This window comes from Melanaphis sacchari, unplaced genomic scaffold (genome assembly GCF_002803265.2).
Source record: "Melanaphis sacchari strain LSU unplaced genomic scaffold, SCAv2.0 Contig7_pilon_pilon, whole genome shotgun sequence".
Taxonomy (NCBI): Eukaryota; Metazoa; Arthropoda; class Insecta; order Hemiptera; family Aphididae; genus Melanaphis; species Melanaphis sacchari.
Genome location: NW_020271560.1, coordinates 5342294 through 5358017, shown reverse-complemented (window position 1 = coordinate 5358017; position 15724 = coordinate 5342294). Strand labels below are relative to the sequence as shown.

At 29.4% G+C, this 15724-nt stretch overlaps 1 protein-coding gene across 1 annotated transcript; it reads right to left on the bottom strand.

The window, feature by feature from the left end:
- Positions 1–23: 23 nt before the first annotated feature.
- Positions 24–15722, bottom strand: LOC112601774 (ATP-binding cassette sub-family G member 5). The gene is given in 10 exon segments (XM_025349552.1): positions 24–877; positions 2033–2215; positions 3672–3810; positions 6161–6254; positions 6338–6455; positions 9287–9515; positions 14321–14593; positions 14669–15019; positions 15460–15668; positions 15670–15722. Coding segments are annotated over 10 exon segments (1992 nt in total). The 3' UTR covers positions 24–534.
- Between the last annotated feature and the right edge of the window lie 2 nt (positions 15723–15724).

Here is a 15724-nt window from a genome sequence, read left to right as displayed (position 1 = left end):
TATATATTTACATGTATTTTTATCATAAAAATATATATTTATATATATTTAAAAAAATTGTATTCATTTAACAACGATAAAATATGTGATGGTTGCTCGTTAATCACAAATGATACAATGAGTACAACAATCGAGTCAAACAGAAGATTGCATTATTCTTTTACATCTTGCTGCGAGGAACTATATCGTCCACTACACTAAGAATAATCTTGTTCGGCTGGTTAGTCTTTGTGTGAGTGTAAGTGTGTGTGGAGTTGACGTTAGTAAACGGTTCCCTGTACCCACCACATCACACAATATATTTCAGACGCCACAGTAGGTAATTTAAAATCAATTACGTTTGTTTCCGTGGTTAGGTATACGAGTAAAATACGTCATGATGGCGTGGAAAAACGGCATATTTTGAAACGTCGTCGACGGGGAGGGAACGTTTGGTGCCTTACACCGACCACTACGGACGCAAACCGACACACGGGGTAGTGACGTTTGCGTGTGCGTGTGCGTGGGTCCAGAGGGTGGTGGTGTTAGCCTCGATTATTCCCTGAACTTGGCCTTGACGTAGGACGGCAGCGGTGCCACGTACAGCAGGATGTTGAACACGGCGGCGGCCACCGGGAACACGAAGCTGGCGACCAAGTTGATCTGCGGGTCGGCCACCGTGGCCGGATACCGCTCGTTGACGTATGAAGCCCCGTCAGGGTACCGGCACACGAACGACTCGGCTGCTGGTATAGAACAGTTCTGTGTCGGGCTCTGCGGCAGCCCGGTGTACTGCTGGCGGCCGTCGAAAGCGTGGGCCGTTAGATAGGCGCCGACGTACCTGGTCTGCGTGGCGTACGTCACCCACGACAGCCATTCCGACATGCCGCGGTAAGATCTGTGCGGAAACAAAAATGACGATCAGACGACGGAGTGAATACATTAACGACGGTTGGCGACGCCCACGACGCTATGACTTAAAAAATATTATGTGTCTCACTGTCTCAGGTATACAAAATATTGCATACAGGTCCACCTGCCTGTCTTAGTAGAAATATCTACTTCATATAAAGATACTTTTCATGATACGATTATTACGTAACGATGATACGTTTAGTTTGATAAAAATATAAGCGCCCTGCAATATACCTTATGAGAATATGAATTTCGGAGCGGTCAGTTACCGCTGAACAATAACCGTCACTATAGCGAGGACTTTCACGCATTTGCATATTTTTTCCGGTTGACATTATCGTGCGCTCAGTAAGCATATCAATGTTAGCTTATCTATTCCTAGCTATCTTGGCTGTTTTTAATTTTATGCTTCTTAATTCGCTTATTCAGTGGCGTATTTAGGTTTTTTTCATGGTGGGGGGGATATGACTTAATACAGCAATTACCAACTCGAGGGGCTATGCTCCCCTCAACCCCCTAAATTTCCAGGAATTATAATATTTTTTTATAATAAATTAATAGCCATTATAATTAATATACATCTTATGTTTAAATATGTTGCCAAAATTATAATGTATAACACATTACTTGAAATCAAATGTTTTATTGATACAACATCGTGTGCTTAAATAAATATGAATAATATGATGACTATAATATTATTTATGTGTAAACAGCCTATGGGGGGGATTTATCCCCTTGATTTCCCCCCTAAATACGTCACCGCTCTTATTGTTAAATTTTAAATTTTTTGATGCATACAAATCCTCGCTTTGCCCATTATCTATCAAACCAATACTCTCGTTTAATTTTGTTAGACTACGGTGTGCCTATCATAAATTGTTAACCATAGTAATTTACTAATATGAATTATTGTTATTGATTGACAACGATCGTATCGCACGCATACAATTATACTACATCATAACAATTACCAAGCCCCTTCTCCTGATCCACGTAACAACACATTTGATCATCTTATGCCTTTAGTTTCACGGACGATGTGTCTATACCACGTTTAAGAATACATGACATGTATGGATTAATCCGATCGCCGGTCGTCAATCGTCGCGCACTTATTAATTATTATACGACGTACCTCAGCATTCCGCTGCCCAGCACGATCATGACGCTGACGATGTATATACAAAACACGCTGGTGTTGTAAGGGTTCCTGGATACGGCCATCACAGCGACGACCAGCTGTTCGGCGAACAGGTAGCAGCTCAACAGCACGGCCGCGAACAGACTCAGTTCTGTCCAGTCGTCGAATTTCATCAAGCTTGGCAAAAACAATAATCAACTACAGTTAAAAATCTCGTCGTCGTAAAGTATCATAAATATTTTTTATGTTGTACAATTTAACAATAATTGTTTGTATGTATATTGTGTATTATAATATAACAAGTAATATCAACTTGCATTTAGAAAAGAAATAAAAAACAATCCGAACGGCACACTTTTTCTGAACATTTTGAAAGTTGGTGAACGGAGAGATGAGGGATAAATTTATAAACACCGAAAAATGTAAATAATTTTTGTGTAAATTGCCCATTTTTTTTTTTTTTAATTCGTGATACACGTGAGTATTTTCGTAATTCGTAGTACGCTGAAATAGGGACTGATGTACAGTAGTTGTTCGATATTCCGATGCGAGTGTAATGTACCTACTATGTAACATGCTAAACGACATGATGACCGTGATATACTTTATGTAAAGCATGAACGTTGTGTTTAATTTAGACAAAACCTGTTCTGCGTTATAGTATAAAACGGTTCATGTCAATTTTCTTATGAGTTTTGGTCGTAAAGAGTTTTAGGCTTTAGCTTCCACTTGATAAAATCAACAAATCCTTTTTTTAGATTATTATTACTATATACCTTACAGATTATAGCATTGTACAGACTAGTTGCCATTAAGTTATTATAGTAAGCTATTAAAATTCCAACTTAATTAGTTATGAAGTTAAAACACATTTATATAACCCTATAATAGACAGAAAAAAATCCAATTTCTATTAAAAATTGAGATTTCTATCGTATTTTTGGAATGTCAGATAACCTACTTTAGAGTAAAAATAGTAGTATAACAGTTCTCCTTCTTTAGTTTATCTACTGCGTGACAAAAAGATCAAAAAATGCCCTCAATAATTATATTGTTATTTAATAATTGTTAATTGTTAGTTCCAAACGCATATATTTAAAAATTTGAATAGAGGGTTGATGGATGATTGCAGAAAATATGTGCGATATACTTAATAGCATCATCCTCACCTGGTTTATCTACCATCATTTTTATATCCTTTATTATTATGTATTTATCATAGAAATCGTATTACAATTAATATCGATTATTGATAACGACTTAAAAACTTGATTAAGTGTATTCAATATTTTGTGTATTACAATATAACTACTAACTAGGTACTATAGTCTAAATCTAAAAGACTATAATCATACCATGTAACTATACTATAATAAATAGTAAATATGTGTTTCAATCGGAGGAGAACAATGGCATTTATCACTCAACCGTTCAAATTCTATTCTACACGCGTCGAATGGTACTATACCTATATTACGTGCGTTAATCAGATAAGTTGATGTCAAAAAATCTAACTCATAACAATATACTTGAAGGAAGGCTATAGCTACTTATTTTTTATTTTATTAAATAGGTGCCGAGCCTATAATGTACATAGTCATTACATGTAAATCATGCAATATCCGGTACTCACTGGTGTAGTATGGCCGACGATCCAAACACTGTAAGAAAAGCGAGTGGTAACGAGAAAGTGAAATAACTGACGAGAAAAAGTGGTCCGTTGTACGTGCCGTCTTGATTTTCCTGATAATATCGTGTCCTGTGAGGAGCAACTGAAACGATAAAAACGAAAACATTTTATAATCAGTGCGTTAACACTAAACATAATATTATGTACATGGGATTCGATTGTATAATATTAATATAAATATATAATATATTTATATTATTATTTTGATTAATTTTTACGGTGGTTTAAGATATTTTTATAAAGATTTACCTGATATTATATTTTTATAATTGGATTCGATGCGGTCCAAGACCGTTGCACTTCGCGCACACGTGTTTAATATTTTAATTATTGTTATTTATATTTTTATCATAAAATCGATGACGTCAACACTTTTTATAATCAGATATAATAATGTATAAATTATATTAGGTTATACACACACTAACTTACTATTATTTGCTAGTTATTAGGTACTTAGTATAGTTATTTAGTTAGGCAATAAGCCAGTTAGCAGCGGCTCGTTTGTAGAAAGTTTCATGAGATTCCTCGTTTGTGGTGTCGTGTATATTAAATATAATTGTCAAACCGGTAATGATTTTCTTCTTTTTCATTAAAATTATAATACAAGACTTACAGTTTTTACATAATCATCAAACGAGCAATTAGGCGTCCTACAAAACTGTGGTACCTACCTAAACATAAATATTTATTTTTTCATAGCGCAAGTCACAGGTTCAAGGAGATCACGATACCAAAGTATTTTGAGACAGCTAGGGGTTATTGGAAATTGTAATACACTAATACATAGAGTATATATTTTTATGAGATTATTGATTTAAGTGGTATAATGGAATTTGTTGAAGTGGGGTTTTGCTAAATGGTCGATAGTTTTTAATAATTAGGTTATGTGTGATTTAATGTGATTAGAAACAAACTAAGAAGCAGAAGTGATTTTATATTGATTGGAAATTCTGAATTGTTCTTAATTGGATATGGTTTTTTTTTTTTTTTTAAATGTAATTATTAAAACTTTCTCTTATTAATAAATCTTATAAATGTGTACAAACGATAATTTTTAAAACTACAGTGGTAAGTTGAAAAAGTAGGTATTTTTTATCCTTGTTTGGTCATTATACTCGTAGATTAGAAACACACAATATAAATTAAAAAAAAAAAAATGCTTATACAGGTTAGGATATAATATTACTATTATATACACTTCATATTAAGTATTTTTTGAAATTTTTTTGAAATATTGTTTTTGGTATTGTATTTTTTATTCATACTTTAGTACCGATTGATAATATATACATTTTTTAATTTATATATTTTGTACTGGATATAAAATTCTCATTCATAAAGTTATCTTTTTATTTTAATTTTTACAATAGCATAACCGTTATTATAGATTTTATAAACTACATTATAATTAAAAATTCATTTTTAATATAAATCAGTTAATTTTAACTAAAAAAAAAATTACCATTAATTAATAAAATATGTTATTTAAAAATTAGTACCTAGTTGTAATGCTGCATATATAAAATTTACATTATTATAATGATAATAATCATTTCAAAAAATCTCAAAAATTATTTATTGCTGTTGTATTTCCGACAAATTTTATTTTACGGCAAAAAAAGTGTATTAGAAAAAAAATTTACTAACTAACGTACATAATTTACAATATCGAGGCATCAAGCGTAAAGTCTACATTTGAAATTCTTAAAAATCGTGTAAATTCTGTGATGTATAAAAATAGTTAACAGAGGTTTCAGTAATGACGATTGTTGTAGTATATTTATTGTCACAATAATATTAATAAAATTGAATAAGAATTAAGAAAAATATAATTAATAGGTACCAGAAGGCAGAAATGCAGTATTATCAAAAGGCATTTTCACTCACTAACAATAACGCGAAATCATTTTCAAAGTTTGTAAAATACATTTCGAATCACTCAGAAAGTTACTATCTAATAGTCGATAGATATATCTCAATGGGAATTGTAATTTCATCGTTTATAAAAAATAATACATATATAGGTACCCGTCTTTGCTCCTACAATAACCTACTTACGAAATACTCAAATACAATTATAAAAACAATGAGCCAATGATCAAATTATCAATAAAGTAAAAAATATAAGTTATAAGTTTCTATAAATAAATAATAGATGTGTATATTGTATATAGTATTTACAGAATATATGATATTTTTTTTGAAGTTTTTGTATTTTGTGTTGTGATATTATATCATCATTGATTTTAGAATAAACTAAAATATATATACTAAAGCAGGTATATTCTAAAATCAATGCTTATTAAACGTATTTACTATTTAATCTTGAAGCATTTTATTTTCGTAACTTTTTTAAATTTATGTATCTAGTACCAAGTTATATCGTTACTACTTAGTCGTTATTGTAGCTTTAATTGTTATATACTTACATGTGTACGCCGTAGTGAATATTGAAGTCAAATAAGTCGTCGTTATGCATGTTAGAAGCAGACCACTACGGGACATAAATGTCGTCTGGTAGTCCTATACAGAACACGATACAAACATGAAAACTTAATCAACTTAATCATTCAAGGGAACGAGATAATACAACATCAAATACTTACCTTAATATCGTGATAAAACATCCAAATCAACAAGAATGCGATAGGCATGGCGATGAGCCGTGCTGACAAGTAGAACAAAGCTTGCCAGGAACATCCGAATGTGGACGCGAACTGGCGTCTATAAAAGTATAAAGGTAGTTTTTAATAGAGAGGTATACCATATACACAAGTATTGAAATAAAGTCTATAATATTTTAGATATTATATTATAGATATTATTAACCTTCAGCGTAAGTACTCGTATTTAAGGACTACAGAAGTTTTTCATCTTTTGCCCCTTCATTAAAAAGAAGACTATCGTAATATTCGTAATTATGACTACCACTTCTATGTAAGATTATGTTTATAAATATTCTAGTCAAAAATTTGGTTAGCTAATTTAAATTTTGAATAAAATAGTAAAAACCATAACATGAGTTTTTGACAAATCTTTTCTCAAATATTTTTATAGGTAACAACCATTTGTTAAAATTTAAATTATTTATAAAATGCTCGTCACCTTTAAAATCACGGAGACTATGAGTTTTATATTCTCATGAATTTTATGCTCTCATGGTCAATGGTTTCTATCTATACTGCATACATCCCCACATAAAATAATAAATATATGCTAAAATACGGTGGATACTTTCCTTAAGTACATATCGTGTTACACTTTTACACTTTTATATATTTGAATTTATTTTGTTTGTGATTAAATGCTAAATTTATTATTTGTTATAACTTATAAACGATTCATAGTCGGAGGACGTAAGATATAACTAAAAATACAGCTGGGATACACATAAATTATGATTTACTTGCATTATATATAGGTTCCACTAGCGTATTATATGTTTTTTTATAATACATTGTTATCGTATTAATTCGTGTTTTTTAAATATGTTTAAAAATAAACTATAAAAGTTAATACGCATAATTCATATTTGATATTTACATTCTAATATTATATTATGTTCAGACGTCACAATAATTTATACCGGTTAATAAAATTGTTGTTATTATTTACTAGTGTGTTATTGCATAGTATACAGTATACACTGCCTATACTCAGTTTATGTTCATGTCGGGCCAATTAGATACCTATAGTTTAAGTTTGTACTAAGTCGTGTAGTCTTGTAAGAATATATTCCACGGAAACGTTCATTTTAGACAACCGTGGTCCGTGTTAGCATCGCCTACATTTCAGCTGTTGAAATCGGAACACAATTCTGTCGACATAATATGAATTTTTTCGTTAAAGAGAACGGTGGTCGCAATTTACAACAATACTATTATATTATTACGACGTGAAATGTTACATTTATGGAAGTTTATATATAGTATATTTAAGAATACAGCCATGGGAAAACATTTTCGATATGATTGCAACGTGATGGGGTTAGCTACTCAACTGAGTAAATCATGTATATCTAATGTTAACTATATATTATAATGTCGTTAAGATCGATTTAGATATTATTGCTTATGTAGAAAATTATATTTTTGTTTTAAACCTTAAATATAACTGTGAAAATAATAAAGTAAGTATAAGTTAATGTAGGTTGGTTGTAGCCGTTGTAGGTGTTTAAATATACATATATTCTAATTTCTAATTAATTATAATTGTATTTCAAAAGACATCAATTTGTAATAAATCTCGTAGCTACGTAGTTAAATACTCATTGCTAATTATATTATTATTTTATTACTACGTAGCCTTCAAAAGTAGTACCTACTGCAACATAATTCAATTGGCAAGTTGATAATATTGATTTTGGAATATATTCGGTTATGGCGATTATTAATGGTCGATCGCTATTAACGCCGTTATAATCGCAGACAGGCCTTTTCAGTCGATTATCGAAAATGATAATTTGCCAGTCTACAGACAAGTGTGCGACCGATGTATTGTGAATTGCCAAAATCTTAAGACCACGCATGTGCGATGAATATGATACAATTCAAAATAAATAATACACATTTAATTAAAAAAATAAACATGTAAAATTAATTATTAAACAAATAAGTTACTTATATAATTCATTTTTTTTTAAATAAATAAATAGATTGTTCTATATTCAAAATGCCGTACGTTATAAATTTGATTAAAATACATTCGCCATGTAGTCCGAATAGAATATATAATGAATTTGATTACAATTTATCAAAATTTTGTAAAAGTGGATCACGATAAAATATTCTATTTTTTTTTTGTATAATTTTTCCTTCGAATATATTTTATTCAGTAGATTATAAGTTATAACAAAAATATAGTACTATATAGTTATTTAACGTGTGGGGTATACTGGGTACAACAGAATACATTTTTTTCTCTTTTATTCTAATCGAAAAACCAACGGTAAATACTAGATATATCTAATATGCTCTCTGTATAAACGAAAACATACCTATTGGTTTTTTTTTTTTGGGTTCGTTAAAAAATTGTAAATATAGGTATGTATGGGTATAATGCGGCACGAGCACAATAATAATAATAATGTTTGTAATTCGAATAAGTTACATTTTACAGCTCTATTTTATTTTATTAAATAACTATGACTACAATTGTAATGTTTTTCTTTATGAATACTTTTGTTATTATTGAGTACGAACGTATTATTATTTATTATTAGTAAGTTTACAGCTCTTCTGTAGCGTAAAGTATAATACGGTTTTATTTCGTTTCGGTGTACGTAAAAAACGTAAAATGAGCGGTGATGGTATTGCAAATTTGACGTTTGTTGTCCGACGTCAATAATGGGTCATTGTTGCCAAATTGAGCGAATCGTTTCATTAATGAAAAGAAAACCTATCGGTTATGAGTTATGATTCACGGTGTGTAATCGTTTTTTCCCCAGGTGTACGTTAAAAAAAAAAACAATAAAATTATAAATCTTCTAACGTTAGCCGAACCGATGAACGCGTCACGTGTTTCATGTTATATATATTATTTCTTCTGCGACTTACTGGTACAATGTCATTCCGATTTGTGTGGTCGAAGACCCCTGTGCCGAATATGGATACGGATGTGAGTTAGGTTGGTGGTCACTGGGCGGTGACCAGAGGAGCACAGACATTGCAGAAGACTTCCTGTAGGGCGCCCCTTCCATTTTAAACTTCTCCACCAGTGCCACGATTTGTGCATTGGACTCGACAAACCTCTCGCGAGATCGTCGATCCACCGTTGACAAACACACTGTAACAGATTACAAATGATCGGTCGTGTTAAATGTTGTATAATACAGCATATATTATCGTATTATATTCTACGACGCGTCATATTGAAAATCTAAAAATATATTATTTGATGTAGGAGCACATGTAATTGTTCAATTATTGTTGTATGTTTTTTTTTTTTTTGTTGAATCGAATTTTTATAGTAAAAAAAATATATATCATTATTATTATTTATTGATGTATGACACAATAAATTTTTTTGTATCGCTGCCCCTTCATATGAACTATAACAAGTAACCGAATAGTATACATAAGATTTAAATATGTCTATAAACAATAAGGTAACCAGCTTAGCATATTATTATAGTAAATATTTTTACCTATATTCGTCAAATCATGTGACATTAATAACGATTTATTCCAAAATTATATTTGCCCGCATATTATCTATGGTTTTGTTCGGAATTATGCAAGCACGACTTATACATTGGCGATTAGTTACAGATGTTTTTGTATGGATCTAATTTGTTGTTTTAAATTATTAACGTATTATGAAAATTTAACTACCTATGTATTCTTTGAGATCGTTTCAGTAATACTATCAAATTATAATTTATAAATTATAATACAGTAAATTATAAACTAATAATAATAGAAAAATTATTTATAATATACTTATAGTATGCATTTTTATTATAATAATATATATTATATACTCAATGTTGCAGATGTTTACATTTACCATGACTAAATAGTAAATACCTACTAAATAATAACCAAAACTCTTAACTCTAAAATAACAATAGAATTAGCACAATAGCATTAGAATAAAGCCGGATTCCGTCTCAAATGCAACTTTATCACTATCGGGTTACCGCTCTTTAAGTAGGTATTACTATTAAATACATTGTGTATCAATCAGCTTATTTTTTTATCTCTGATTTATTGGATTATATCAACAGTTGGAAATTCGGAAAAAAGTTTAGTGAGACTTTTGGGGTTGGGGAATTTATAGAAATAATCGTTAGGTATAAATAAATCGTACGTTTTACAATAACTTATAAGTAAATATATTAGATACATTTTGTACTTAACCTTAATATAAGAACAGAACACTTATGAGTTACAATTTATAAGTTATAAATAGAGAACGGATTTTATTGTAAATACATATTCTTATTGGAATCAGATATTTTAAATCTGATAAAAAATGTGAATGACTTAGAATGATCTAATTTAAATAAACCTAAATTTATTTTAGATATTTTTACATACTTGGTAAATAAGTACATATATTTTTTTAGTTATTTAGTTATAGTATTATAGATTATTATATATTCTATAAATTTATTATATAGCCAAATGATGTAAAATAGAAAAATATATTTTATTTTTGACCGATTATTAAAACCGTTATAGTATTTTGACAGCACTTTTTCTTAAATTATTTCATTTTTCATTTGACACATTTAACTTACTTTTAGGCTTTTATCGTGTTTCAGAAACAATGAGATATAATTATTCCGAAGTTGATCAATTAATAGTGACCATTAAGAAAATATTCTTAAAAGTGTCAAGTCGTGTTTCAAAATTTAAAGAAATGTAACCAGATCTTGATTTACTGTCTGAAACTATCATAACAAGATGGAGTACGTGACTTAAAGTCGTGATCGCTATTGCGATCATTTTAATAAAATAAAAAATATTATTTCAAATTTCGATACTGAATTGGCCGCAGCTATTAAAAAGGCGAATTTACTAATGCAAAATATTATTTTAAAAATTAACTTGGCAAACATTTTTTGCAAATTAATCTATTTTAATCCAAACAATTAAATAATTGGAAACTAAAATCATGTCTTTGATAGAAAGTATTAATATTATAGAAAAATTTGCAAATAAATTAGAAAAAAATCAAAAGCACATAGGATTAATAATCAAAAATAAATTTGCCACTATAATTGAAAAAAAATCTGGATTTCAAACTATTAAAATCATCAGAGATAATTGTAAAATAAAATTAGAAGCATTTAAAATAATTATCTTTTTCTCTGAGTTAAAGATAACCTCTTGCACATTGATCTTTGGCTAGAAGAGTTCTTATATAATATTTCGATATTAAACTATTTTTAAAGTTTATTCAAGTTAAAATAATATTTAAAAGTTTGATAAAACATATTTCATATGCAATTTTATCATAAGAGGTCTGCATTAATATTTCTTTTATGGATTTATTAAATTCTAAGGGGGTGTAAAGATTTTCTTATTTTCTATCTTCTACCTAATGTGCGTTAGTGGTTATAAAGTAACAATATAATTGTTATCAAATATTAATTTAGTTTATAAATGAGGCCTTAGGGATGTTGCAATAAGTTTAATGGATTACATTTTCTTGAGTCACTCGATCTTAATGTATAATTTTTTTAAACCTAACTATTAAATAATGTGTTTGGTAGATTTTACATTATCTACAATAGTCAATAGTAGGCATTAAGTACTATATAATACATTTAGTGGTATGTACAGTAAAGCTTTTATCGATTTTGAGATATTAAACGTACGTAAAGTAACTTACTTCAATCTGTATTTAACTGTTAATATGTATACATTATACATGCATGTATAAATTGTATTCATATACAATAAAAAAGTAGTAGTATAAAATAAAAAAATTAAAAAATCTATGTCACGCGTTATTAAATAACCAAAGCAGTTTAAATTTAAATGGTCAATTTATGGTATCCAATGTCCAGAACAAAAACAATGCAAACATGTGGTACGCATTTTTGATAATTTACCTACGCATAATAAAATATGTACAAGAGTTAGGTAGTGTAGGTAGTAGGTACTGCTTATAAGTATTATTATTATTTTTTATGCGATAATACTCATAAACATGTACCGATACGGCGATCCATTTATGCATTTAGATAATCTATTATGAATACGGAGCAATCTAACAACCTACTATTTTATAATATCCTAATATATTTACGATAGTTGCATAAAAGTATAAAACATTATTTACTAATAACAAGATTATCCGTAATACAACAAACCCACATGATTATTTTAACAACATTGAATTTTTTAAATGCATAAAAAATATAATAAATATTATTTAATAATATCGAAACATGCCTTGTACCTACATTATATCTATATTTCTAAAAAGACGTACTTATTAATTTTTTTAACTCTTCTAAATTTCTTCGGAATTTTAAAAATCATTTACTTTGCTAAATTATTTTATATTATCTTGGTTTAAAATACAATAGAACTTTGTTACTATTTAGTATATTTTTACGATATGGGTCATTAGAGAAATATAATTACAAAATACAGAATAAAATTAATTTACATTTAAAAATATATGTTGTTAACGTGCCGAATAATTTATTAGTTTAAATTTAAATTTTTATAAGCATTAATTAATTTGCTATGTACTGTTATACACCCAATACTTAGTATAGTAAAATCTAATATATATATTAAAATCAAATGTTCCCTATTACTACAAAAATTAAAAATTATTTTAGTAAACTCTCTACAGGCTGTTTAATGTACCTTTATTGCTAGTTACAATTGAGTACAATGTAATATTAGTTTTTAGAGTCGGTTGTCTTTATAAACTTTAAAGATACTTTATAGGTAAGTTTATATTTTATACAATCAATTCATCGATGTTATAAATACGAATTTCCTGATCGAGACTAGTAACTTATAAGTTAATAAACAATAAGTATTATAACGTGCTAAATTATAACAAATATTGATAAATGAAAAGACCATAATATCATAATGTGATAATCCAAACGATAAAATAATTAATATGGTCTTAATATTTATAGTTAAAATTATTAAATTCGTCTAAATTAACTTTATAAATACTCGAATAACATATTGTGCTGTCTCCGTCTTCCTAATCCATAACATAGTCAATTTTATAGCTATTATACCGTTCAGAAAAATCTATTTTACTCTATTATTTTTATAATAAATAAGAGTAAGAATATTATCTAGGGCTCAGCGTACATTTTTATGATACTTTTACTAGCTCTGGTAAACCATGTTTTCGGAAATATTTTTTATTGGGATTATATCTAGGGAGTACATAATTAAATATTTCTTGTTGTAAGTCGGTTTTGTAATGTTATGACTGTTATATACAAATACCAATGATTACATGGTGCGCTTGGACTGTTATTTTTAATGTAGAAAAATCGTAGAAAGCTGAATTTGATTGTCTAGGTATCAGTCATTATTACTGTAATTTAGACCAATATAATAACAACTTTACATGTATAAGAACTAGGGAATTTAATATAATACCCTGGAGCATGTCTAGTGTTTTTGTTAATAAAATAGTATACATTTTAAAGCTAATTTGAGTGTATATTTATTAGTAATTATTAGTATTAATCGGACTTGAGGAAAAAAAATTATGAGTAGATTAAAATTTACAAAAACAGGCAAATTGACTAGAAAATCATTGCAATTTTTAGGAAAGTTATTAATCAATGAGTAGTAATTTGAATTTAATTCAATAAAATATTATTGAATTTATATATTAAATTTACTAATTTAGTATTCGCGTATTTATTTAATTCAAGTAATATTATTTTATTAACAATTTTTTTTAGTGATACTAGAGACGAACATCAACATATCATGATTAATTTTTATAAAATTATTATATAAAATTTGAAATAATGCTAAAATCAAATTGCAGTGGCCCGAATAACCATCAGCTATAATATTTAAATCTATATATAACGGCATAAAATTTGTTATAATTGAAAAATACGAGTATATTTTACTCACGATAGTACATCAGTGGATTTTCCATTTCTGGACACGGAAATCCAACTGCTCGGAAGTAGTCCAACATCATTCTAGTTGGTCCCGCGTAAACCAAGTCACCCAAACACAAGTAAGCAACTCGTTCGAGAAACGGAAAAACATCCGATCTTGGTTTTTCCATTGTGAGTATTACAGCCCTCCCTCTGCGCTTAGCGTGGCTACTGACCATAGATACCACTAAGTATGTAGTTAACGGGTCCAATCCAGCGGTTGGTTCGTCCAACAACAATAACACTGTTGTGCACAAATATTCTTAATTATTATTTATTATCTGTTATTTAATATAAGATTTGGTAGAGCAGTTTTTACCTGGATCTTTGACTAATTGTGTCCCGATCACTAGCCGTCTGTACTCGCCTTCGGTCAATGCCTCTACACTGTGTCTGGCCACTTGACTTAGGGCCAAATCTGCTAACACTTGTCTGACCCTCGAGTCTTTAACGTAGCCACTGACTTGTGAGCCGATAGATAAATTTGCTGCATAGTGTAGCGTTTGTTGTACAGATAACGATGGGACAAGATCAGCTCGGTGGCCAACATACGCACAACATTGATTAAACATAGCTTGTGTAAGAGGCCTCCCGTCCAATAGGATTTGACCGCGAGACAGTCCCTTACTTCGTCTGGCAATGACTTCTAAAAGTGCTCGTTTACCACTGCCTTTTTAAATCAAATAATAATTTAAAATTAATTACAACAATACCACACTCAAAACGGTTAATATATCTAATGACTTGTTGTTTACGAAGAAAATAGATGAAGGCTAAACAGGTTAGAGCATTGGAGCTTTATTTCGTAACAGTTCTATAGTTATATTAAATAACTATAACGAATCATTTATTATTATTTATGAACACAATATTTTATATTCAATTATAATCTTATGAATACGTTTATAATTGTTCATGGAAATTATAATAGTGTGGTATATTATGGTTGACAAATTATGAGTAATAACATTCAATTGGAAGGTGTGCAAAATGTGTCCTATAATTTCAGGACCTACCATCTCATTATGCCTATATATTTTTTTAAACATAGTATAATAAAATTAGGCAGCATCTGGTGATAATCGCTACATTATTACGTATATTATGTACCTTTTGATCCCAGTATGGCCATCACTTCGCCAGCCCGAACTTCTAACGTGATATCTTTAAGTATGAGTCCGGTCTGCACGGACCCGAACAACCTTTGGAAACATGAGGCAGGCTCTACCTGACCCGTGTGGAAAATATTGTTCAGCTCTAGAGAATAATCGCCGCCGATCATTTTGGATGGTTTCATCGTAACTGAACAGCACATCAACACAGTTATGTTGCGTGTGCAGCACAAGAACTGCTGGACCGAAACCTCTAGCCATTT